The 26464-nt window shown below is 37.5% G+C and overlaps 1 protein-coding gene across 6 annotated transcripts; it reads left to right on the forward strand.

Moving 5' to 3' along the window:
* On the forward strand, positions 1–24679 carry LOC104242299 (autophagy-related protein 3). 6 transcript variants are annotated; one of them, XM_009797328.2, is made up of 10 exons: positions 1–326; positions 1161–1231; positions 1735–1851; positions 1929–2095; positions 21059–21144; positions 21275–21326; positions 22452–22517; positions 22883–23010; positions 23673–23777; positions 24361–24679. In XM_009797328.2, exons 1-9 carry the CDS (start codon positions 166–168, stop codon positions 23767–23769), a joined length of 945 nt encoding a protein of 314 aa, XP_009795630.1. In that variant the 5' UTR covers positions 1–165; the 3' UTR covers positions 23770–23777; positions 24361–24679. The 6 variants fall into 6 exon arrangements, 1 of the variants encoding a protein (XP_009795630.1); XR_011406155.1 differs by lacking the exons at positions 1–326; positions 1161–1231; positions 1735–1851; ... (3 more) ...; positions 23673–23777; positions 24361–24679 and adding exons at positions 4451–7217; positions 7642–8259; positions 8358–8417; positions 8818–8906; positions 17711–17821 and having other exon boundaries at positions 21275–21296; XR_011406152.1 differs by lacking the exons at positions 1–326; positions 1161–1231; positions 1735–1851; ... (3 more) ...; positions 23673–23777; positions 24361–24679 and adding exons at positions 4451–8259; positions 8358–8417; positions 8818–8906; positions 17711–17821 and having other exon boundaries at positions 21275–21296.
* Positions 24680–26464: the final 1785 nt, after the last annotated feature.

Raw genomic sequence — 26464 nt, forward strand, 5'->3', positions numbered from 1 at the left:
TAACGGGCCAAGTTGAAGATACGGTAATTGGGCGCAATACTAGCCCCGTAAGGACACGGAAAGCACCGTGAGTCGTCGACTTCCGACTTCCAACAGGAAAGGTGAGAAGTCTTTATAACTCAGTTCTCGGAATTCCGATACCTGTGAAAGTGGAGGGTGGAGAAAATGGTACTGTCGCAGAAGATTCACGAAGCATTCAAGGGCACAGTGGAGAGAATCACAAGCCCTCGCACCGTTTCTGCTTTCAAAGAGAAAGGCGTTCTCAGCATCAATGAGTTCATCATCGCCGGCGATAATCTCGTCTCCAAATGCCCTACTTGGTCTTGGTAAACCCTTCACTTCGTTTTCCCCTTCAACTTTAGCATCAATTGCTCAGTTTATAAGTCAAAGAGAAAAAAAAGGTGAAAAAAGAGATTATGAGAAAGCGGAAGAGAAGCCAGATTTTATCGTCTAATTTCTATGCATAAGCTCCAATTCATGCTCTAAACTTATGTGAGATGGAATTAGATCAGTATACGTGTATATGATGGTACAATTAATATAAAATTTGGTGTGTATATATAGTCAGTGGACATTACTGGTAGGATGAGCTGACTTATTGTCGGAGATGGATCCAGGCTAAAAGCCCGTGGTTCCAGAGTACAGCTGCGGACTTGATGTAGATATATTATTGAAAAAGGTTTACCTAGATATATAATTATAGTCAAAAGTAGTTAGTGTCCCGCACTTGCTGCTATAAGAGGTGGATTTGCCCCTGCTTCTTGTTGTCAAATTCAAAAACTGGATTGCTGAGCAGTTATGTTTTTCTTTTGAGTTTTGACTTACTGTTTACCATATGACTGCTCTTTCTTTCATATCTGGTATTGATTATCAACGAGCTAAGATGATTGATGCCCACTATTATTAGTTATGTCGTCTGAAATGATGAATTTACTGACTAGAGACTATTGTTATCTCTCATGCTTTAGGTTTCCTAGTTTTCAGTCTTTAGGGTGTTGTCTACTTTTGCTTGTTCTACATTGATTCTCGGCTTCTGATGCATATTATTATGCTTTGAAGATGAAAAATTTGTTTGCTTTCTAGGATTTTGTTTAAGCATGGGTCAATGTAGTATTATTGCTATATGTTACTCGTGTCACCCTTCAATTGTTCATTGACAGGGAATCAGGTGAACCTAGCAAGAGGAAGTCATATTTACCTGCTGACAAGCAATTCTTGATAACTAGAAATGGTACTTATCATATAACTCCTCCACTCTTCATAGCATTCAATACATTTGGGTTGACATGAGCTAGCTAACTTATGTGCTCATGATGATTTCATTTTTTATCCACAATTAGCTAGAGTATTAATTTTCACTTCTTTATTATAGGAAGTAGCAGAGTTGATTTTGAAAAGCTAAATTAGGTGTTAGAAGTACTTTAAATAACTGAGAAATTAGTTCTGATAGAATTGCCAAGTATTTTCTGCGTGTTGCTTGGTCTAAACACAGTTGATGTACCCATTTAACTGTTGGAACAAATATTATCTTCCCGTTTCACACCTACTACATCATCAAATTCTGGAACGTCAAGAATTACACAAATTAAACTTTCTTATCATGCTAGTTTGAGTAGACCTTTTCTGATATTCACTTGCTCTTAAACGTCCTCTTATCTTATTTTTGGAATGCCTAGAATGGAAGAGTTTTATCATTCACCAGTAAGTTACGTGCCAATTTAACTTTTATCGCAGTTCCTTGCTTGAGGAGAGCTGCATCAGTAGAGGAAGAATATGAAGCTGCTGGAGGTGAAGTTCTGCTTGATAATGAGGAAAATGATGGCTGGCTTGCCACACATGGGAAACCTAAAGGTATTCTTCATAACTGTGTGTCTAACAACAAATTGCATTAATCTTTCATTGTGACATTTGTCTCATTTGTTTCGTAGAAAGCAAAAGTGACGAGGATGACAATTTGCCATCAATGGAAACATTAGAAATTAGCAAAAGGAATACTATCCAGTCAATCTCCTCATACTTTGGAGGTGAGGAGGAGGAAGATATTCCAGACATGGGAGAGTACGATGAACCTGACAATCTCATTGAAACGGATCCTGTATGTGCTGAATCTCCGTGTGGTTTCCTTTTCTTTTTCCCCTTGTTACCTGCTCTTCTAAAAGTGTGTGATTTGTGGTTAATCTCTCCTATCTTCAGTTTCACCCTGCTGCAATTTCTTGTATTTTATCTCCAAAAGGCCTTTACAGAGTTTTTGCATCTATCTGCTGTTGTCTTTCTTTTTAATCAGACAAATGAATTGTTTTATATTACAAAAAAATGATCTATTCACCTGGTTGTAACTGTTCACACTCATCAAGTAAATTGCATGATGGTAACAAGATTGTTTTTGATAACGGTTTTGCTCGACTCTAGCGGGAGTTCATATAAGAAGAATATGCATGCATTTGTTGGACCACTAGTTACGGGTGTCATCAGTGTCGGAGGCAGAATTTCCGCTAAGGGGGTTCAAAAAAGAAAAGGTTAAAAAATTAAAAGATACTGTGGCCAGTGGGAATTGAACCAACAACCTCACAATGGATTTTGACCCCCCTTGTCTACTGAGCTATGCATTTGGGCCGTGCCAAGGGGATTCAAAATATAATATATAGAGACACAAAACAGTTTTTGCCATATATAGACAGTGTAATTTTCCGGCGAAGGGGTTCGGGCGAACCCCCTTCTACCCCCCTAAATCCGCCCCTGGTGTCATAGTGCTAGAATTTGTGGGACTCGCTACATGCATATATATAAGATAATATGAATTGAAGCAACATTACAAAGATTAGGAATTTTTTTCCCACTATAACAAAAAAGAGATGGAAATGGGAGATGGTGGGTAAAAGTCAGAAATGTAGCCATGTAGGTGTAGTGAAGAGACGAAAATGCCCCTTGGTTGCTGATATTAATAGTGCAAACACAATGACCAGTCTGGGTTCCAGCTTTTGTGTCATGCACAGTTGGTTAGCAATGGCCGACCTACATGAAGAATCATGGGTGTTCACGCGTCCATTGTAGTTGATCAGATTTGATATGCTTACATAGGCAATGAGGAACAAGTACCATAAAATTCAGTGAGCACCCTTAAATATAAAAGACAAATAGGTCCACTTGGAAGCAGGTGATCTGCCATACATTGTGGTGCAGGATCATTTCCTGCTTTGAAAAATTTCAACTGAGTGCTGTTTTTTTCTCTTTTCCTTTCATTTTTCTTTATTTGCTTTCTTATTATCCAATTTTTCCTTATTTGCTTTCTGTTTTACTTTCGTTTTTCTCTTTTTACCTTTTTTCTCTAATCCCCCAAACCTTCGTTCTCAAACTAGAACTCTTTTCTTTCCTTTTCTATTTTCCGTTCTTAATTCCTCTTACCTTTTGTATTTCTTCCTTTTCCAATCTCATTTTCCCCCAAACAAACGAAATTTTCTCTTCCCTCACAACACAACATAACTTCTTTTCCACTCCTCTTTTGGAGCTCCTTCCAACAAGCACTCACGACTATAAAATCTTGGGTTTGCTGCTTCTGGTTAGTTTAAGGAATTGAGGTTTTATTTGTACTATAGATGATCACATTACCAACCAAATGGGTCTTATAACTTTCATGGCAAAAGTTGAATGTGTAACTAACTAGGATATTCTTGGAAAAGATCTGTTATGAAAGTCTCTGAACAGCTAAGGATACTACTCTACAACATACAAGTACAAATGATTATGAAAGTGTTGTGGAGATCATACAGGTTACTCAAAAACCTTCTGTATCTATTTGCTTGTATGAGGGCCTGTGCGGGCTTATGAGATTATATAATAAGTTTATGGTTTTCTGCCGTTAATATGTTCTGGAAAAAGATCTGTTCAAAGCTAACGGTGTTGTTTTAAAAAAAAAAAATTTAACAGATAAGGTTACTATTCAAGAGCGTACAAGTACAATTGCAATGAGAGTGTATTGGTATGCACTTGATTGTTTTTTTCCAAACCTTTTGCATCTCCTTTGTCTGTGTAAGAACCCATGCACGTATATGCATTAATAAATAAGTTAATGGTTTAAAAGGAAGGCTTGAAGAGCCAGATAATTTATTTTATGTTGCTGTAACTTTGTTGGTGTGAAAAGAAGGGTCACAAGTCCTTTGGCTATTTTTAATGAATTAATCTTATCCTCCCCGAGGGAAAGAAAGTTGTTGTTGGGGTTTTTTTTTGGGGTGGGGCTGGGGTGGGGTTCTTTCTGAAGTTGAAATCTTTTTTATGAGTAAACAACATTTCCTTGGGTCGGAAATCATTTTTAATTATTTCGGTACCAAAAGATAAAATATATTGTCTTATATATTTGTTCAAGTTTTGAGCTCTTTATTTAAAACAAAAAAATTATATATATATATATATCCAAAAATACTATAATCTAGAGCATTCTTTTGTTTATGGAATTTTTTTTAGTCATCTATTCTTCTTACTCAACAAGTAGTATTTTACTTAAATACTACCTATTGTGATCCTTTTTGTCCTCTCTGAATCAAATCATTTTATTCGTGTATTTTCAGTTATGATTAAATCCATACAGTCAATCCTCTGTATTCAACTATTCTTGCTGAATTTTGTTGTTTCCTTTGTTTATTTTTTCAGCATCATTGTTTCTTCTCTTGTCAACTCATGAGCCTTTTATATTAGAATTCTACAATAGAAACTTTCTTTTGAAGTCATCCAGATTTAGTTACCTGGCAGAACTACAAAGGAAAACTCTATAGTAGTAAAAGGCTTGAGTGAATTTTTTTTTATTGAGGGACAAACACGAGGGTTGTGTGAAATTGAGCGAGTGTAAACACGTGAGGGAGTGTTGTGAGGCCCTAATTTTTTTTTGTATAAGCATGTCACATGCAGGTAATGGTAGTGAAAGCACAGGAAGTGTAAATGCCAATCCAGATATATTGGTTGCCATTCAAGCGATGCAACGAGAATTTTCAAGGATGAGCATGAGATTAGATAATATGCAAGAGAGGCTGGAAGAAAATGAAAATAGGAGAAGAGTCCTAGGGAACGAAAGGAGGCAAGAACAACCACGTGCACAACCACGGGTTGGTGAAGAACACTTCAATGGCATTGAAGAAGATAGTGATAATGATTATATTGATATGGGAAGACATGGTCAAAGAGGGGGTAGAAGAGTAAGACCGCAAAGAGGACTTAGGAATGAAGAAGGGGTTGATAGGAATTTGGGTAGTATTAAGATGAGCATCCCTTCCTTTCAAGGGAAGAGTGATCCGGATGCCTATCTAGACTGGGAAAGAAAGGTTGAGAAGGTGTTTGATTGCCATAATTACTCGGAGCAGAAGACGGTAAAATTAGCAATTACTGAATTCACCGATTATGCTTCAACATGGTGGGATAAGATAGTGGTGAATAGGAGGAAAAATTTGGAAAGACCAGTTTCTTCTTGGGAAGAGATGAAGGCTATTATGAGGAAACGATTTGTTCCCTCACATTACTATAGAGATTTTCATAGGAAGCTTCAAACCTTATACCAAGGTACAAAAGGTGTTGAGGAATATTACCAAGAGATGGAGATGTCTATGATTAGAGCCAACATTGAAGAAGACCGCGAGGCAACGATGCAAAGGTTCATTAGTGGATTGAATAGAGAAATTGCAAATGTTGTAAACTTACAACATTATGTGGAGATGGAGGAACTTGTGCACATGGCTATAAAAGTAAAAGGCAGCTCAAGTTCAAGGGTCGAAACAAACAGCCTATTCCTAGTCCAAGTTGGGAAAAATCGAAGGATACAGGCAACACTTCTTGGAGGGGAAATTGGAGTAAGCCAAGAGATGATAGAGCTGTCCAAAGGCCTAAAGAAGACAAAATCAAGGAAAACAAAGCTCAAGGTACTAGTTCATTCCCTACTAATACTAGAAACAGAGATACTAAATGTTTTAAATGTCATGGGGTTGGGCATATTGCTTCTGAATGTTCTAATAGAAGGCCAATGATTTTAAAAGCTGATGGGAGCTTTGAGACGGATGTGGAGAGTGATGATGATGATAGTGAAGATGTGGTTGGCGCACCTCACTATGAGGAGGGTAGTGATGTTGAGTCACCTCTAATTGGTGAATTGATGGTGCTAAGGAGAGTCATGAGTTTGCAGATAAAGGAAGATGATGTTCTTGTGCAAAGAGAAAATATCTTTCACACCAGGTGCCAGGTAAGGGAAAAGATTTGTTCCATGATAATTGATGGGGGTAGTTGTACTAATGTAGCAAGCACAACTATGGTTGAGAAATTGGGTTTACATTGCTTAAAACATCTTACTCCTTATAAGTTGCATTGGTTAAATGATAGTGGAGAAGTGAAGGTGAGTAAGCAAGTGATGGTGCCATTTTCCATCGGGAAGTATAGTGATGAAGTACTGTGTGACATTGTGCCTATGCAAGTATGTCATATTTTGCTCGGCCGACCATGACAGTTTGATAGGAAAACAATGCATGATGGTTACAAGAATAGATATTCATTTGAAAAAGATGGAAGGAAGGTGACACTTTCACCTTTAAAAACGAAGCAAGTTTTTGAAGATCAAATGAAGTTGAGAGATTCTCATGGGAATAAGGAAAAAGAAAAAAAAAGAGCATAAGAAAAAAGAAGAGAAAAAAATAAATGAGGGAGAAAGAAAAGATGATTTTGTGAATATTGAGAGACCCAATGAGTAAGAAAAAAAGAGGGAAGAGAAAATGAAAAACATTTGTGAGGAAAAAGAAGATGAGGTAAAAGAGAGCAAAATAAGCATATATGCAAAATCTAGAGAGTGTATGAGTGCTTACAAATCTAGGTCACACCTTGTGGTTCTTTTGTATAAGGGATCTTATTTGAGCACTATTGAACTAATCATTCCTTTTCCTAGTGTTGCTTCTTTTCTTTTGCAGGAATTTAAGGATATCTTCCCTGAGGATGTTCCAAATAGATTGCCACCAATTCGAGGAATTGAACATCAAATTGATCTCATCCCGGGAGCGTCTATTCCAAATAGGCTAGCTTATCGAAGCAACCCCGAGGAGACAAAAGAGTTGCAAAGGCAAGTAGAGGAGCTTTTAGCAAAGGGATACATCCGTGAAAGTATGAGTCCATGTGCAGTGCCAGTGCTTTTAGTGCCAAAAAAGGATGGAACTTGGCGAATGTGTGTTGATTGTCGCGCCGTTAACAAGATAACGGTAAAGTATCGTCATCCCATACCTAGACTAGATGATATGCTTGATGAATTACATGGTTCATGCATATTCTCTAAAATTGATCTTAAAAGTGGATATCACCAAATTCGTATAAACTTGGTGACGAATGGAAAACTGCATTCAAAACTAAACATGGTTTGTATGAATGGATGGTGATGCCTTTTGGATTAACTAATGCACCTAGAACTTTCATGCGTTTAATGAATCATGTTTTACGTGCTTATAATGGAAAGTTTGTTGTGGTTTATTTTAATGACATCCTTATTTATAGCAAGTGTCTTGATGAACATGTAAAGCATTTAAAATGTGTTTTAGAAGTGCTTAGAAAAGAAAGATTGTATGCTAACTTGAAAAAGTGCACATTTTGTATGGATAAGGTAATCTTTCTTGGGTTTGTTGTCAGTAGTAAAGGGATTGAGGTAGATGAGGAAAAGGTGAAGGCTATCAAGGATTGGCCAACGCCAAAATCTGTGACCGAGGTGCGAAGTTTTCATGGTTTAGCTAGTTTCTATCGAAGGTTTGTTAGGGACTTTAGCTCTATTGCAGCACCATTGACTGAGGTCATAAAGAAGGATCAGGGTTTTACGTGGAGAAAGGAACAAGAGAATGCCTTTAATTTGTTGAAAGAAAAACTTTGTTCTGCTCCATTATTGCAATTACCAGATTTTAACAATGCTTTTGAGGTTGAGTGTGATGCATCAGGAATCAGGATAGGTGCTGTGCTGATGCAGAATCAAAAGCCAATTGCATTCTTTAGTGAAAAGCTTGGAGGAGCTACATTGAATTATTCAACATATGATAAGGAGCTTTATGCATTGGTGAGGTCGTTGGAGACCTGGCAACACTACCTTTGGCCTAAGGAGTTCGTTCTTCGGACGGACCATGAATCTTTGAAGCATTTGAAAGGCCAAGGAAAGCTCAACCGAAGGCATGCCAAGTGGGTTGAATTTATAGAAACATTTCCTTACGTGATTCAATACAAGCAAGCTAAGGAAAATATAGTTGCTGACGCACTATCTCGCAGGTATGCCCTTCTGTCAACTCTTACATCTAAGTTGTTAGGATTTGAACATATTAAAGAATTGTATGCTAAAGATCATGATTTTTGTCAAATATTTGCAGCATGTGGAGACTCTTCTTTTGGTAAATATTATAGACACGAAGGCTATTTATTCAGAGAAGGTAAACTATGTATTCCTATGTGTTCTATAAGAGAGTTACTAGTAAGAGAAGCCCATTCTGGAGGCTTGATGGGGCATTTTGGTGTTCAAAAGACTTTGGACATATTGCATGAACATTTCTTTTGGCCTTATATGCGTAGGGACGTCGAAAGAATTTGTGTCCAATGCATATCATGTCGGCAAGCAAAGTCCAAACTCTTGCCTCATGGGTTGTACAAACCTTTACCTGTACCTAGTGGACCTTGGGTTGCTTTGTCTATGGACTTCGTGTTAGGACTACCTAGGTCAAAAAGAGGGATGGATTAGCATATTTGTTGTTGACAGATTCTCTAAAATGGCTCATTTCATACCATGTCACAAAACTGATGATGCTACTCATGTTTCTACTTTGTTTTTTTTAGGGATGTTGTTAGGTTGCATGACATTCCTAAAACTATTGTGAGCGATAGAGATGCAAAGTTTCTTAGCCACTTTTGGAGGGTTTTGTAAGGTAAGTTGGGAACTAAATTGTTATTTTCTACTTCTTGTCATCCCCAAACTGATGGTCAAACAGAAATGGTTAATAGAACATTAGGTTCTTTACTACGTGCTGTGATTACAAGGAACTTAAAAAGTTGGGAAGATTGTATACCTCTTGTTGAATTTGTATATAATAGAACAATGCATTCTTCTACTGGCTTTTCTCCGTTTGAAGTTGTGTATGGTTTTAATCCTTTGACACCATTAGATTTGGTTCCTTTACCGGTAAAAAAGCTGGTTAGCTTAGATGGTAATAGGAAGGCTGAGATGATGAAGAAAATCCACCAACAAGCACAACAACTGAAGGTGTTGGTTTATGTTTAGTCAACAATGGCATGCCAATTGGAAGAGTTGGTGGAAAGAGTTGGTGTGGATGCTAGAAGGAAGCTTCCTCCTCTGATGTCACCCATGACATCAAGAGGAGGTAGTTTGATGTCACCAATGACATCAAGAGGAGGTCTTTACCTCTATAAATAGATGCACTCCTTCATTTGTAGAAACCATCCCAAAAATAATACAACACATTGTAGTGAGTAGAGAGTTAAGAGAGAAATTCTCTTAAGTGTAATTGGGAACTCTCCCCTTCCTTTGTTAATATTAAAAAGGCAACTGTTCTCTGGTGGACGTAGGATTATTTTGATCCGAACCACGTTAAATCTTGTGTTCTTTCTTTTACGTTTCTGCTAACAATTGGTATCAGAGCAACAAGATTCTTTAACGATCCAAGGAGGAAGAACAAGCAAAGATGAGTTCCATGAAGTTTGAAATTGATAGATTCTGTGGACGCAACAGCTTCAATATCTGGAAGATCCAGATGATGGCGTTACTGCGGAGGGAAGGTTCAATCCATGCTATTGACGGAAAGTATCCTAAGGATATATCAGCTCCCGACAAGGAGAAGATTGAAGGGGATGCATTGAGTGCAATCCAACTATCCCTTGCACCTAACGTGCTTTGTGAAGTGAGTACGGGTACCGAAGAGACGGCCAAACAGTTATGGGAAAAGCTAGAAGGGCTATACCAAGACCGATCAGTGACAACAAGGATGTTGTTACAACGGCGTCTTCACACATTTAAGATGGGGTCAGGTACTTCGTTACAAGATCATTTAGATGCGTTCAATAAACTTGTCATGGACTTACAGATTGCAGGAATTAAAAAGGAGGAGGAGACGCTTGCATGTGCTTTGCTATTTTCATTGACTTCAGGATATCGTGATATTGAGAATTCAATGATGTATAGCAAGGAGCCTATCAAGCTTGAGCAAGTGCGGCAGACACTTAACTCTAGTGATGTGCGGAGGCACATTGAAGGAGATAGAGATGACCAGGCAAGTGGGCTCTTTGTGAGAGGCCGGACTAGCCAACAGGGAAAGAGCAAATCAAAGCACAGATCAAAGTCTCGTGTGAACAAGAAGAATACAGAGTGTTGGGGTTGTGGCAAGAAGGGGCACTTTGAACGAGACTGCCCAATGTCAAAGTCCAAGGAAAAGGCGAGTGCATCCACAGTTGAACAGGTACATGATTTTGATAATGATTATGTACTAACAACATCGTGTAATAATAATAGTAGTTATGGAAACAAATGGGTGTTAGACTCTGCTTGCACTCTGCATATGACGTTCCGAAAAGACTGGTTTAGCAGCTATGAGAAAAGTGGAGGAACCGTAGTAATGGGCAATAATGCAACTTGTGCAATAGTTGGCATTGGCTCAGTTCGGGTTCGCTGCCATGATGGAGTCGTGAGGACTATTACACAAGTCCGTCATGTTCCTGATCTGAAGAAGAATTTGATCTCCCTGAGTACTCTGGATGAACAAGGCTACAGGTACATGAGCGAAGCAGGAACTATAAAGGTGACTAAAGGTTCTTTAGTCATGCTGAAAGGCAAGCTGGAGAACGGCCTTTACACATTGGCCGGAAGCACCATTGTTGGCTCTGCAAATGCATCTACAGTGCAGTTATCTAATGATGACAAGGCAAGACTATGGCACATGAGACTGGGTCATATGAGCGCACGTGGACTGGAGATGTTGAGCAATCGTAACCTTTTGGAAGGTGAGAAGATCAACACACTTGACTTCTGTGAGCACTGCGTTCTAGGGAAGCAAAAGAAGGTCAGCTTTAGCACTGGCAAACACAAGACGAGAGGAGTGCTAGACTACATCCATTCAGATTTATGGGGTCCCTCTAAACTTCCATCGAAGGGCAAAAAGAGGTATCTTCTCACTTTTATTGATGATTTCTCACGAAAGGTTTGGGTGCATTTTTTGAAGGCAAAAAGTGATGCTTTTGAAGCATTTAAAGAGTGGAAGATTTTGGTTGAAAATCAAATGGAGCGGAAAATCAAGTATCTTCGCACAGACAATGGCTTGGAGTTTTGCAATGAAGAGTTTAATGAATTCTGCAAGGTTCATGGGATCTCAAGACATAGGACTGTCAGGCATACCCCACAGCAGAATGGAGTTGCCGAGAGAATGAACAGAACTCTTCTTGAAAAGGCTCGTTGTATGCTCCTACAAGCCAAAATGTCCAAAGTATTTTGGGCTGAAGCAGTTCACACTGCTGCTCATATTGTCAATCGATCTCCAGCATCGGCAATTGACTTTAAGACTCCGAATGAGGTATGGTCAGGTGAACCCTCTAACTATTCATACTTACGAGTATTTGGGTGTCCAGCTTATTATCACGTTAATGAAGGAAAGCTTGAACCAAGGGCTAAGAAGGCCATATTCGTAGGGTATGTGGATGGAGTAAAAGGGTACAAACTTTGGTGTTTGTCTTTACTCAAATTTATAGTTAGTAGAGATGTCACCTTTGATGAATCCTCTATACTTGATCCCCGTAAAGTTTCCGTGGAGTTTTCAGGAAACAAGAACGACGAGCAGGTGGAGCTTCCAGTGGAGCTTGCCAAGGAAAAGGATCAAAAGACTCAGGTTAAAGATGAGTCAGAAGATGTAGACCTTGAAGAACTTGCTGTCAATGAACCATACACAATTGCAAAGGGGAGGGAGAAGAGGCAGACACGAGAACCGGAACGCCTTATAGATCAAGCAAACTTGATTGCATATGCGTTCGTAGCTGCACAAGAAGAGATTAAGGATCTGGAGCCCTCCTCGTATATTGAAGCAACTTCTTGCAAGGATGCTGTACAATGGCGGTTAGCCATGACTGAAGAGATGGAGTCTCTTCACAAGAATCAGACATGAGTCTTAGTGAAAAGACAAAAGGGGAAGAGGACAGTTGGATGCAAGTGGGTCTACCGAAAGAAAGAGGGAATTCCTGAAGTGGAAGATGCTAGGTTCAAGGCGAGATTGGTTGCAAAAGGATTCAGTCAGAAGGAGGGAATTGACTACAATGAGATTTTCTCTCCAGTCGTGAAGCATAGCTCAATTCGCGTGCTACTAGCATTGGTTGCCCAATTTGACTTGGAGCTTCAACAGCTTGATGTCAAAACTGCTTTCTTACACGGTGATCTAGAAGAGACAATCTATATGGATCAGCCTGAAGGTTTCCTAGCTGAGGGAAAAGAAGATCACGTATGCCAACTAAAGAAGTCTTTGTATGGTTTGAAGCAATCCCCTAGACAGTGGTACAAGAGGTTTGATGCATTCATGACTACACATGAATTCTCAAGGAGTGCATTTGATAGCTGTGTGTATCACAAGAAGATGTCTGGTAACTCAATGATTTATTTACTGTTGTATGTTGATGATATGCTTATTGCTGCTAACAACATTACAGAGATAAATGCTTTGAAGAAACTGTTGAGTAAGGAATTTGACATGAAGGATTTAGGAGCTGCAAAGAAAATCCTTGGTATGGAGATTTCAAGAGAAGACGGTGTTGTACATCTTTCTCAGAAGAGGTATATTGAAAGGGTTCTCAAGAGATTCAATATGCATACGTGCAAGCCTGTAAGTACACCATTAGCTCCTCATTTTAAACTTTCAGAGTTACAAATGCCTCAGTCCGAGGATGAGGTGGAGCATATGTCAAAGATTCCTTATGCCAGTGCAGTTGGTAGCATTATGTATGCTATGGTATGCACACGTCCAGATATTGCTCAATCTGTAAGTGTGGTAAGTAGATACATGTCCAGCCCAGGAAAGAGGCATTGGGAAGCTGTCAAGTGGATATTGAGATATCTCAAAGGAGCTTCTGGTGTTGGTCTGACCTTTCGAAAAAGTGGTGGAGGTATTTCAATTCTCGGTTATGTAGATTCTGACTATGCAGGAGATCTTGACAGAAAAAGGTCCACAACTGGATACATCTTTACCCTCGTTGGCAGTGCCGTTAGTTGGAAGTCGACTCTGCAGTCGATTGCCGCTTTGTCTACGACAGAAGCAGAATACATGGCAGCAGCGGAGGCGGTGAAGGAAGCTATCTGGTTGAAAGGTTTAGTAGCAGAATTGAGTTTGGTTCAGCTGGAATCAACTCTTAGATGTGATAGTCAGAGTGCTATTCATCTAATGAAAAATCAGAGATTTCATGAGCGCACTAAACACATTGATGTCAGATTTCATTTTATTCGAGATGTTGTTGAAGAGGGAACTATCAAGGTCGTGAAGGTTATCACAGACGATAATGCTGCAGATATGTTGACCAAGATAGTCCCACTCGCTAAGTTTGCACACTGCAAGGACTTGGCGGGGGTGTGCATCAACTGATGCAACTCCGAAGAGAACAGTTGTTAGGTGGAGGTGGTATGTTCAACAATGGTTTGATTCTTCTTGTTTCTTACAACGGGGTTGCCCAGTAAGCTTAGAAGTTTTGGCCAGAGTTGTTCACACGCACGCTCGAAACGCAAACCAAGGTGGAGATTTGTTGGTTTATGTTTAGTCAACAATGGCATGCCAATTGGAAGAGTTGGTGGAAAGAGTTGGTGTGGATGCTAGGAGGAAGCTTCCTCCTTTGATGTCACCCATGACATCAAGAGGAGGTAGTTTGATGTCACCAATGACATCAAGAGGAGGTCTTTACCTCTATAAATAGATGCACTCCTTCATTTGTAGAAACCATCCCAAAAATAATACAACACATTGTAGTGAGTAGAGAGTTAAGAGAGAAATTCTCTTAAGTGTAATTGGGAACTCTCCCCTTCCTTTGTTAATATTAAAAGGCAACTGTTCTCTGGTGGACGTAGGATTATTTTGATCCGAACCACGTTAAATCTTGTGTTCTTTCTTTTACGTTTCCGCTAACAACAACAAATTGAAAAAAAAAATGGACAGTATGCATCGAAAGCTAACAAAGGAAGAAAACGTATTACCTTTCAACCAGGAGATTGGGTTTGGGTACACATGAGAAAAGAAAGATTTCCGACTAAAAGAAAGACCAAACTGCATCCACGTGGAGATGGACCGTTCCAAGTCTTGGAAAGAATCAATGATAATGCATATAAAATCGACTTGCCAGGTGAGTATCAAGTAAGTGCGGCTTTTAATGTCTCTGATCTTTCTCCCTTTGATATAGGTGAAGATTCGAGGACGAATTCTTTTGAAGACCGGGAGAATGATACGAGCACGCTCGATGAAATTGCAATCAAGGATTTGTATTTACCATCTGTACCAATCACGAGAGCTAAAGCTAGAAAGCTCAAGAAGTAATGCATGGGTTGGTAAAGAAGCTACTTGACATAAGATCGGAAGTCATAGGTGTGGATGAGAATTTAAAATTTATACACGTATCTCAAGTGAGCCTAAATGGAGATACTCATGAGTAAATGGTGATGAACTAACTTGTGATTAACTCTTTTGCATCTCTCTTAATAATATATTTTGTAACACTTTATTTTTAGAATATATTACTTTGAGTGTGTTTGTATTTTATTTTGTAGGCATGCAACATTTGGTAAATACTTTGGGAAAATTGGAGCAAAGGAATGATACTTAATACTATCCAACATTCACAAAAATGTACGAACAATGGCCCAACTTCAAATATTAATCTGTTCAAGTATAGATCAAATTAGGCTACAAAATTCATCATGATTAAATATATTGAAGTCTAGATTCTAATGAGCCAAAGCGTTCTTAATTTGGAGCTTCCTACATCAAGTTATGGCCATACAAGCTACAGTTGTACAAATCTGGACAGAATCACACTACTCCACTTCGAAATTAGTTGTGGAATAGAATACAATGAATTTAGCTGTGAAACTTACCAAAAGTATAGCCTCATATGTCTTCTTATCAGAGAATCAAGAATTGTGCAATTTCAACACTCCTAGACAAAATTATAGACTGCACCAATCTGCCGAGATTTCCAATACAAGAGATTCAATCATTCATACTTGGCGGAAAACATTGAATTGAATTGCTCTTGTGAAATCATTTAAAATGTGCAGCAAGTAGTTAGATGGTATGGCAATATTTGTAGGCCACCATAAGATTTCTATGATGACTTTAAGGCCTCCATTGTTGAAGATTGTATGTAGCCACCATTGAAGACCATTTTAGTATTTGTTTTCATACTTGTAGTTTGGTAAAGAGTAGTTGAAATGGCTGTATAAATAGTCATCACTCTTTCATTGTAAGATCAGATTATTGAGTGTTATATGAAATATATTTTTCTCTTTGAGAGTTTAGGGGAGTTCTCCTTAAGTTCTTGTCTTGATTGCTTCAAGGATAGTTTCTCCTTGTAAGTAATCTTCTATCTTAGGTGATAGATTAGGTTACTAGATTATTGCTCTTGAGTTTGTGGATTTAATATATCCATGGTTGCTTGCGCTTCTAATCTTGGGGTCTAATCTCCTTGTAAGTTTCATAATTTTATCTTTTATCCTACGTCACTTTCTATCATATTTACTTCATATATCTTTTTTTGTTTTGTTTTTTTGTTTTAAATAAAGAGCTCAAAACTTAAACAAATATATAAGACAATATATTTGTTCTGCTCCATTATTACAATAAGACAAATATATAAGATAATGCATAAAGCTCCGTATCATATGTTGAATAATTCAATGTAGCTCCTCCAAGATTTTCACTAAAGAATGCAATTGGCTTTTGATTCTGCATCAGTACAGCACCTATCCCGATTCCTGATGCATCACACTCAACCTCAAAAGCTCTGATACCAAATGATGCGGAACCCAAAGATCAAAAGATATATGACGTAAATATGATAGGAAGTGACGTATGATAAAAGATAAAATTATGAAACTTACAAGGAGATTAGACCCCAAGATTAGAAGCGCAAGCAACCATGGATATATTAAATCCACAACCTCAAGAGCAATAATCAAGTAATCTAATCTATCACCTAAGATTACTTACAAGGAGAAACTATCCTTGAAGCAATCAAGACAAGTTCTTGGTAAGGGGAACTCTCCTAAACTCTCAAAAAGATGAATATATTTCATATAACACTCAATAATCTGATCTTACAATGAAAGAGCGATGACTATTTATAGAGTCATTTCAACCACTCTTTACCAAACTACAAGTATGAAAACAAATACTAAAATGGTCTTCAATGGTGGGTACCTGCAATCTTCAACAATGTTGGCCTTAAAAGTCCTCCAAGAAATCTTATGGTGGCCTACAAATATAGTCATATCATCTAACTACTTGCTGCACCTTTTAAATGAGTTCACAAGAACAATTCAATTCAATGTTTTCCACCAAATATGAATGATTGAATCTCTTGTATTGGAAATCTCGGCAGATTGGTGCAGTCTTGGTAGAAAGTCCATAATTTTGTCTAGGAGTGTTGAAATTGCATTCTTGATTCTCTGAAAAGAAGACATATGAGGCTACACGTTTGGTAAGTTTCACAGCTAAATTCATTGTATTCTATTCCACAACTAATTTTGAAGTGGACTAGTGTGATTCTGTCCAGATTTGTATAACTGTAGCTTATATGGCCATAACTTGATGTAGGAAGCTCCAAATTAAGAACGGTTTGGCTCATTAGAATCTAGACTTCAATATCTTTAATCATGATGAATTTTGTAGCACAATTTGATCTACACTTGAACAGATTAATATTTGAAGTTGGGTCATTATTCAAACAGTTTTTGTGAATGTTGGATAGCATTAAATATCACTTCTTTGCTCCAATTCTCCCAAAGTATTCACCAAATGTTGCATGCCTACAAAAATAAAAACACACTCAAAGTAATATATTCTAAAAATAAAGTATTACAAAATATATTATTAAGAGAGATGCAAAAGAGTTAATCACAAGTTAGTTCATCACCATTTACTCATGAGTATCTCCATTTTGGATCACTTGAGATACGTGTATAAATTTTGGATTCTCATCCACACCTATGACTTCTGATCTCATGTCAAGTAGCTTATTTACCAACCCATGTATTACTTCTTGAGCTTTTCTAGCTTTAGCTCTTGTGACTGGTCCAGATGGTAATATAGATCCTTGATTGCAATTTCATCGAGCGTGCTCGTATCATTCTCCCGGCCTTCAAAAGAATTCGTCCTCGAATCTTCACCTACATCAAAGGGAGAAAGATCAGAGACATTAAAAGTCGTACTTACTTGATACTCACATGGCAAGTCGATTTTATATGCATTATCATTGATTCTTTCCAAGACTTGGAATGGTCCATCTCCACGTGGATGCAGCTTGGTCTTTCTTTTAGTTGGAAATCTTTCTTTTCTCATGTGTACCCAATCCCAATCTCCGGTTTGAAAGGTCACACGTTTTCTTCCTTTGTTAGCTTTCGATGCATACTGTCCATTTTTTTCGTGGATTTTCTTCATCATCTCAGCCTTCCTGTTACCATCTAAGCTAACCAACTCTTTTACAGGTAAAGGAACCAAATCTAATGGTGTCAAAGGATTAAAACCATACACAACTTCAAACGGAGAAAAGCCTGTAGAAGAATGCACTGTTCTATTATACGGAAATTCAACAAGAGGTATACAATCTTCCCAACGTTTCAAGTTCCTTGTAATCACAACACGCAGTAAAGAACCTAACATTTTATTAACCACTTCTGTTTGACCATCAGTTTGGGGATGACAAGAAGTAGAAAATAATAATTTAGTTCCCAACTTATCCCACGAAACCCTTCAAAAATGGCTAAGAAACTTTGACTAGGAAGTGCGTTTCCTAGGGGTGAAACTTCAATGATTCAAACTAGGAAGTGCGTCTCCTACGAATGAACTTAAATGAACAAAATAGGAAGTGCGTATCCTAGTGGTAATGTGTGATCTTCTCAATAGCCTTTGCGTAAGCAGAATTGGGGCATTACACCTGAAAATATCTCTATCGCTCACAATAGTTTTAGGAATGCCATGCAACCTAATAACATCCCTAAAAAACAAAGTAGAAACATGAGTAGCATCATCAGTTTTGTGACATGGTATGAAATGAGCTATTTTAGAGAATTTGTCAACAACAACAAATATACTATCCATCCCCCTTTTTGACCTAGGTAGTCCTAACACGAAGTCCATAGACAAATCAACCCAAGGTCCACTAGGTACAGGTAAAGGTGTGTACAACCCATGAGGCAAAAGTTTGGACTTTGCTTGTATTGAATCACGTAAGGAGGTGTTTCTATAAATTCAACCCACTTGGCATGCCTTCGGTTGAGCTTTCCTTGGCCTTTCAAATGCTTCAAAGATTCATGGTCTGTCCGAAGAACGAACTCCTTAGGCCAAAGCTAGTGTTGCCAGGTCTCCAACGACCTCACCAGTGCATAAAGCTCCTTATCATATGTTGAATAATTCAATGTAGCTCCTCCAAGCTTTTCACTAAAGAATGCAATTGGCTTTTGATTCTGCATCAGTACAACACCTATCCCGATTCCTGATGCATCACACTCAACCTCAAAAGCTTTGTCAAAATCTGGCAATTGCAATATTGGAGCAGAACAAAGTTTTTCTTTCAAACAAATTAAAGGCATTCTCTTGTTCCTTTCTCCACGTAAAACCCCGATCCTTCTTTATGACCTCAGTCAGTGGTGCTGCAATAGAGCTAAAGTCCCTAACAAACCTTCGATAGAAACTAGCTAAACCATGAAAACTTCGCACTTCGGTCACAGATTTTGGCGTTGGCCAATCCTTGATAGCCTTCACCTTTTCCTCATTTACCTCAATCCCTTTACTACTGACAACAAACCCAAGTAAGATTACCTTATCCATACAAAATGTGCACTTTTTCAAGTTAGCATACAATCGTTCTTTTCTAAGCACTTCCAAAACACACAAAATGTGCACTTTTTCAAGTTAGCATACAATCTTTCTTTTCTAAGCACTTCCAAAACACATTTTAAATGCTTTACATGTTCATCAAGACACTTGCTATGAATAAGGATGTCATCAAAATAAACCACAACAAACTTTCCAATATAAGCACGTAAAACATGATTCATTAAACGCATGAAAGTGCTAGGTGCATTAGTTAATCCAAAATGCATCACCATCCATTCATACAAAACATGTTTAGTTTTGAATGCAGTCTTCCATTCGTCACCAAGTTTCATACGAATTTGGTGATATCCACTTTTAAGATCAATTTTAGAGAATATGCATGAACCCTGTAATTCATCAAGCATATCATCTAGTCTAGGTATGGGATGACGATACTTTACCGTTATCTTGTTAACGACGCGACAATCAACACACATTCGCCAAGTTCCATCCTTCTTTGGCACTAAAAGCACTGGCACTACACATGGACTCATACTTTCACGGATGTATCCCTTTGCTAAAAACTCCTCTACTTGCCTTTGCAACTCTTTTGTCTCCTCGGGGTTGCTTCGATAAGCTGGCCTATTTGGAATAGACGCTCCCGGGATGAGATCAATTTGATGTTCAATTCCTCGAATTGGTGGCAATCCATTTGGAACATCCTCAGGAAAGATATCCTTAAATTCCTACAAAAGAGAAAAAGCAACACTAGGTAAAGGAATGGTTAGTTCATTAGCGCTCAAATAAGATCCCTTATACAAAAGAACCACAAGGTGTGACCTAGATTTGTAAGCACTTATACGCTCTCTGGATTTTGCATATATGCTTATTTTTTCTCTTTTACCTCATCTTCTTTTTCCTCACAAATGTTTTTCATTTTCTCTTCCCTCTTTTTTTCTTGCTCATTGGGTCTCTCAATATACACAAAATCATCTTTTCTTTCTCCCTCATTTATTTTTTTCTCTTCTTTTTTCTTATGTTTTTTTTTCTTTTTCCTTATTCCCATGAGAATCTCTCAACTTCATTTGATCTTCAAAAACTTGCTTCGGTTTTAAAGGTGAAAGTGTCACCTTCCTTCCATTTCCTATCAAACTGCCATGGTTGGCCTGTTAAGAACTCACATACCCAGAAGATGAGAGTAACAGAAATGAGGATACTGAGGTGGATGTGCGGGCACACTAGGATGGATAAGATTAGGAATGATGATATTCGGGAGAAGGTGCAAGTGGCTCCCATTGATGACAAGATGCGGGAAGCGAGGCTCAAATGGTTCGGGCATGTTCAGAGGAGAAGTCCAGATGCTCCAGTAAGGAGGTACGAGCGGCTAGTTGTGGAGGGGACGAGAAGAGGTAGAGGGCGGCCTAAAAAGTATTGGGGAGAGGTGATCAGACATGATATGGCGAGGCTCCAAATTTCCGAGGACATGACACTTGATAGGAAGTTGTGGAGGTCGAGTATTAAGGTTGTAGGTTAGGAGGTAGTTGAGTTTTGCCTTACTTATACCTTTGCGAGACTAGTCTGGCAGAGTTTTTACCTAAGATAGCTAGTGCCATTGTTGTGTCTTACTATTTCAGTGCATGACGTATTTAATAGCTATCGCTTTACTTTGCATTTTTCTTCTGGATTTCATATTCATATTTTTTCTTATTATTTCTGTGGTGATACTAATATTCTCTGTTTTTGTCCTTTTGTTCTCTTGAGCCGAGGGTCTTTCGGAAACACCTCTCTACCCCTTCGGGGTAAGGGTAAGGTCTGCGTACACACTACCCTCCCCAGACCCCATTAGTGGGATTTCACTTCGTTGTTGTTGTTGTCTGTGTAAGAAGATTTTTTCCCTATGTTTTTCTGCAAATCTGTTCAGACTTCAGATACAAGGGCTGGATTTCAGTAAATTATCATGCTGTGAGATTATTTGATCACAATGCCAATATTTTCAATTTGTCGTGAAATTTTTGCAGGCTACCCTTCAGACTGCATATCTTGTGGCTCATGAGCCTGACGATGACAATATTCTAAGAACCCGAACTTATGATATCAGCATCACGTAAGGCAACTCATTCATTAGCTTAGTCATTCTTGTGCTTCCAATTTAATATAAGTGCTTATTTTTGTGGGCCTAATTTAGATGTCTCATCTGGATTAAGGAAGTGTTATCAGATGGTTACTTTTTACAGGTATGATAAGTATTATCAAACCCCTCGTGTGTGGCTCACTGGATATGATGAGGTCAGTCATAATAAACTGATGTTATTTTAATTAATTGTTGGTTTTCATACTACAACAACAGCTATCATTCTCAAAAAAAAAAAAAAATTATTCTCAAAAAAAACAACAGCTATGCCTCAATCTCAAATTAGCTGGATCAGCTATATGAACTCTCGATATCTTCTCATTTCATTCCTGTGCTCAACAATCTTTTTAAGACAAATTTGCACATATATAAAAAAACAGACAAATTAGTGGTTCCTAGAATAGAAAGTCCCATGAGTTTCCTTTCTTTTTTTATATCACTATGTATATGCTTGATGTACTCAGATTTTCCTCCCATTGTTTTTTCTCCATTATTTATCATTAATTTCAGAAACAAATGCAAAAGCATGATTTAATCTAACTGAAATCTGCTTAGATTATGTAAAATATAACCTATGTCCATTTCTCTGCAGATTTTTCTATTTCAAAATGATTGTTTATCCTGATTTTTGCAATTCACAAAAGAAGTTAAAAATTTACAGCAATATCTAATGCAGCGTATTAGATTATCTAATTCATCTTACCCATCTTACCCTCCCAAGACCCCACTTGAGAATTCACTGGGTTTTTTGTTGTTGTTGTTGTAATATCTAATGCAGTGTATCATCTTTGAGTTTACTGGTTCTGATAAACTGAATTTACTGGAGTTCCTGAAATCCGACCTTCCATCTTTATTTTATTTTTATCATGCCGTGCTTATATTTCTTTTATCTGCAGAACTGTGCAGCGTTCTTTTGCGACGAAATATAGGTTACCTATCTTAATGATTGATTTCTTTTGCCTATTTACGGATACTGCTTGAAGCACTGTATTCATACTTAACAATTCAGCTAACACTGAATCAGTGTGGTTCCCTTATTGAAAGTCACATAAGTTATATTCTGGTCTTTCAAAACATCATTATACAGGCGATAATGTATGTTCCTCTGGAGGAAATAAGATTCCCTTTCTTAGGCATGCATCACGGTCCTCTCTGCAGAACTTTATAATTGTTTGAAAACTGATCAACTATGAAAACTTTTGGGCCTTTGGAATTTCATGAGGCCTAAGTTTTTGTTTGGCACATAGTAAATGAGTGCTGCTCTTGTTTTTTTATGGCAGTCAAGGATGCTTCTGCAACCAGAACTTGTACTTGAAGATGTCAGTCAAGACCATGCACGTAAAACGGTGAGCAACATGTTTTAGGTCTGGATGTTATTTATGGACAAGCTTCAGTTAAATTTGTGAGACATTAGCTCTTTTCTTTCTTTAAAGCTACTGCTGTTGAGTTAGAGACTCACAGCAATACAAGCAGGTGCATTGTTGCTTGAATCTAGTTCCATTATAATTTCTGATCAAGTTGGAAAAATTGTGTTGTTTCCTGGCGGAGTCTGGTTTAAGCGCGTGTATTTTACCCTTATTTCTTTTTTAAGTTCTTATGCATTTTGTGAGTTTGTCTAGGTATTTTTGCCTTTAAGAAAAAGTCTCTGAATTCCTCATTGGGAAGTCTGTCACTTTACTTTTAGTTGTTGGTTGTCAATATTGGTATACAGGTAACCATTGAAGACCATCCACATCTACCAGGAAAACATGCTTCGGTACATCCATGTCGACATGGGGCTGTCATGAAAAAGATCATTGATGTTCTGATGTCACGGGGAGTTGAACCAGAAGTTGACAAGTACAGTAAATTCTAACTTTAGTTCATTTACCTATGTTTTTCAGCCAGTAATAGACTTGCTCACATAATATGCATGGTACAAAATGATCTAATTTGGTCACTGGAAGATCAATTGTACACAACATATGTGAATACATACAAATGCTTGTGCACGTCATGGCATCTATGTATAGCATGCATATGCAATACTAGTTATGTTAGTCATTACACACTGAAACGCTCTTTGATCTGTAGCTATTAACCACCTGGGGGTTTTAGCTTAAATTTTGCCATTAGCTTTTTCACGTGCAGTGATGGTTTCCCTCATGAAGTTTAGGAATCAATTGTGTCTTTGCTAGAAGCTATTTGGCAACCTTGCATCATGTTCTCGGATTCTTCTTCATATCTCATTGGGGACTCCTGGAAGGGATCATGCAGCTGCAGGAGCATCTTGTAGCCACAATAGTCTTAGACATGCTGTTTCATTTGAATAAATTGGACACATACAAATCTCCAGCCCCATTAGATTTTTCTTTTGAAAAGTAAAACATTATGATAAAAGAAATTCATTTTACTAGATTAAAAGTAATTCATTTGAATTTTTTGTATATTTGCATGAGGTTTCATGATAAAAGTTTTTATCTCTTCTCTGGAACATTGATCTGAAGCACCCCGATTGACAGGTACCTTTTCCTATTCTTGAAATTTATGGCTTCCGTCATTCCGACAATTGAATATGATTACACCATGGACTTTGATCTTGGTAGCAGCAGCACCTGAATTAAGAGGTAAACTTCCTTATTTGACGTCTATAGTTCTGTGAGTTATTTCAAGCTTATACTATAGGCTAACCATAAATCAGAAATGACCTCCATTAGATAAGTTTTTAGGTTACCTTGTAAGGCTTTTGATGAAGGGGGACCTTGGCGTAATTGGTAAAGTTGCTGCCATGTGACTAGGAGGTCACGGGTTCAAGCCGTGGAAACAACCTCTTGCAGGGTAAGGCTGCGTACACAGACCTTTGTGGTCCGGCCCTTCCCCAGACCCTGCGCATAGCGGGAGCTTAGTACACCGGACTTCCCTTTTTTTTGTAAGGCTTTTGATGTCGATGGGATTTTTTGCTGTTTGCTGTACCCAAAAAGAGGTTTCCTGCTTTGGCTTGTGTCTGCATTCTAAAGCTAGGGGCAAAAAAGACCCCAAGTGAAGTGTGTGCTGAAAATTGTATGCTTTATCATTTTCAGATACTAAGAGTGAATGGGGCATGGTGTCATTTTTTTTTATTTTTTTTTCCGGGGTTTTCAATATTTTGGTATGGTGATGATTTTGAATGTTCCTGCTTCAAGCTCTTTCCTTTTCCCCACCTCTTTTCAGATGAATATGTGTCATGCCGGAGACCCTAGCGATGATGCGTCTTTTCATTTCATCCAACCTGTGATCAGTGTTGCTTGTACAGTTTGTACATAGCATTATTAGCTCTAATTCTGAAATATGTGGTGCATATGCTTATCAGCAGCTTCTTGTTTATTTTACATTTAGTAAGACGAATTTGATCTTAATTCTGAATGTAAATTTGCACGATTAACTTAAAGGTTGAAACTTTTTATTAGTTTTTATTAAGGTAACTGAACGATAACAACAGAAGTGGTGATTAACTGAAATTGCTCTAAAAGGAACGGTCTCTGTTTCCCTACATCGATTCTTTTTCTATTTTCCCCCTTTTTTTGGTACTTAGGGGTCGTTTGGTAGGATGCATTAGATAAAATAATGCATGCATTAGCTTTGTGTATTAATAATACATTGTTTGGTACACATTTTGAACCTATGCAATAGTTATGCAAGCATTAGATATACATCCTATTTGGTATTATCCTATGCATAACTAATGCATAAAAAGTAATGGTATTAGCAATGCAATGAGTTTTAATACATGCATTAGCTTAGTTAAAGACAAAATTGTCCTTCAAAATTTATGTTTGATTAAAATATGCTAGTTAGTATATTAATGCAAGTTCAAAATAATCCAAATAGTGAGAAATAAAATTATCCCTAGTTAATAAATAAATACTTAGCATATTTTCTTTTTTATAAATAAATATTAAATTTATTTTACAATATAGGTAGACAAATCAAATAATTTTTTGTAAACTTTTTCATATAAAAATATTTCTCAACATAAATTTCTTTTAAAAAGTTAGAGTGTGAACTAGTTTTGAGGGCATTTTTGTAAACAAACAATTCTTTTAGAAATTGTGCAATGCTTTAATACATCAAACCAAATAATTGATAAGAAATATGTCAGCATAACTAATACCAATATAACTAATGCAAGCATAATTAATACCAGCATTACTAATACACCCTATTCAACATTATTCTTATGCACCCTCTGCGTAAAGTTTAGATGAGGAGAAGTTACATTAAATAACAGTGGTCAGGGCATTCTACTAACCAAATAAAGGACTGACATTGTCACCAACTCACCGTCATCACCAGCAATAATAGAACCTAAAATCGTTTGGACTTTTTTTAATAAAAAGTTCTCGAAATTTTTTCATAGAAGTTTAGCCATGCTTAAATGTAAATACACATGAAAATCAATCAACAAATATACTCCGGAGAACAAGACAAGAATCCAAATTGATGTTTTTGCTTTAAAAATAATAATAATAATAATATTTCGGACCAAGTATTCGAAACAGCACATTTCTTTGGATTATTTCCCAAAATCTTCTTTTTTTCAAGATGTAATTTTTCAATCCATGAGCTTCCACAATCTGTTTTCTTCTTTATTATATGCTTCAACTGTTAAGCATACAAGCATTATACACCGATATAGCTGATTCATACACTTATTTCTTTTCATGTATATTTTTTCTCTGTAATTCTGTTCTGGAAAACTCAATTATCCCTTCCATCAGGGGAAAATATCTCTGATTCAATATGAGGGTGATATCAGTTGATATTCGTAATAAATTTTTATTATAAAAAAGAATAGAATAATTAGCATGATAACAGTGTCGATCTTAGATGCCTGTCGTGGTGCTCGTTCTTATCCCCTCATACGTGAATCATCATCCATTCTTAAATATTTTATGTTCAGATTGAGTAGGTGAACAATTAAACAGTTTTTAAGCAGAGGCAGATCCAAGATTTAAATTCTATGAGTTTAATTTTTAAGATTTTTAACATTGAACCCATTATATATTTAAAGTTATGGGTTCAAATCTATTATTTTTGCAATTTTAATGAATTTTTACACATAAATTTTTACTCCGTGTCGAAAGTTATGGGTCCAATTAAATCCGTAACTCTCACACTGAATCCGCCTCTGTTTTTAGGTATGGTCGAAATAAATCTGCCAATGCCCATGTGTGACAGCAAATACTAGAAAATTTGCCAATTTGATGAATAATTATCATTTAATGCCTCTCGTGGCATATCTTTAAACCTGCAGTAGAGACGAGGCCTTCCCGAA

Source organism: Nicotiana sylvestris, chromosome 3 (assembly GCF_000393655.2).
Source record: "Nicotiana sylvestris chromosome 3, ASM39365v2, whole genome shotgun sequence".
Taxonomy (NCBI): Eukaryota; Viridiplantae; Streptophyta; class Magnoliopsida; order Solanales; family Solanaceae; genus Nicotiana; species Nicotiana sylvestris.

Coding starts and splice junctions, on each gene's coding strand:
- LOC104242299 (XM_009797328.2), top strand. CDS start 166: ATGGTACTGTCGCAGAAGATTCACGAAGCATTCAAGGGCACAGTGGAG. Junction 2,096..21,058: donor ATCTCATTGAAACGGATCCT/GTATGTGCTGAA, acceptor AAATTTTTGCAG/GCTACCCTTCAGACTGCATA. Junction 23,011..23,672: donor GTTGAACCAGAAGTTGACAA/GTACAGTAAATT, acceptor CCCGATTGACAG/GTACCTTTTCCTATTCTTGA.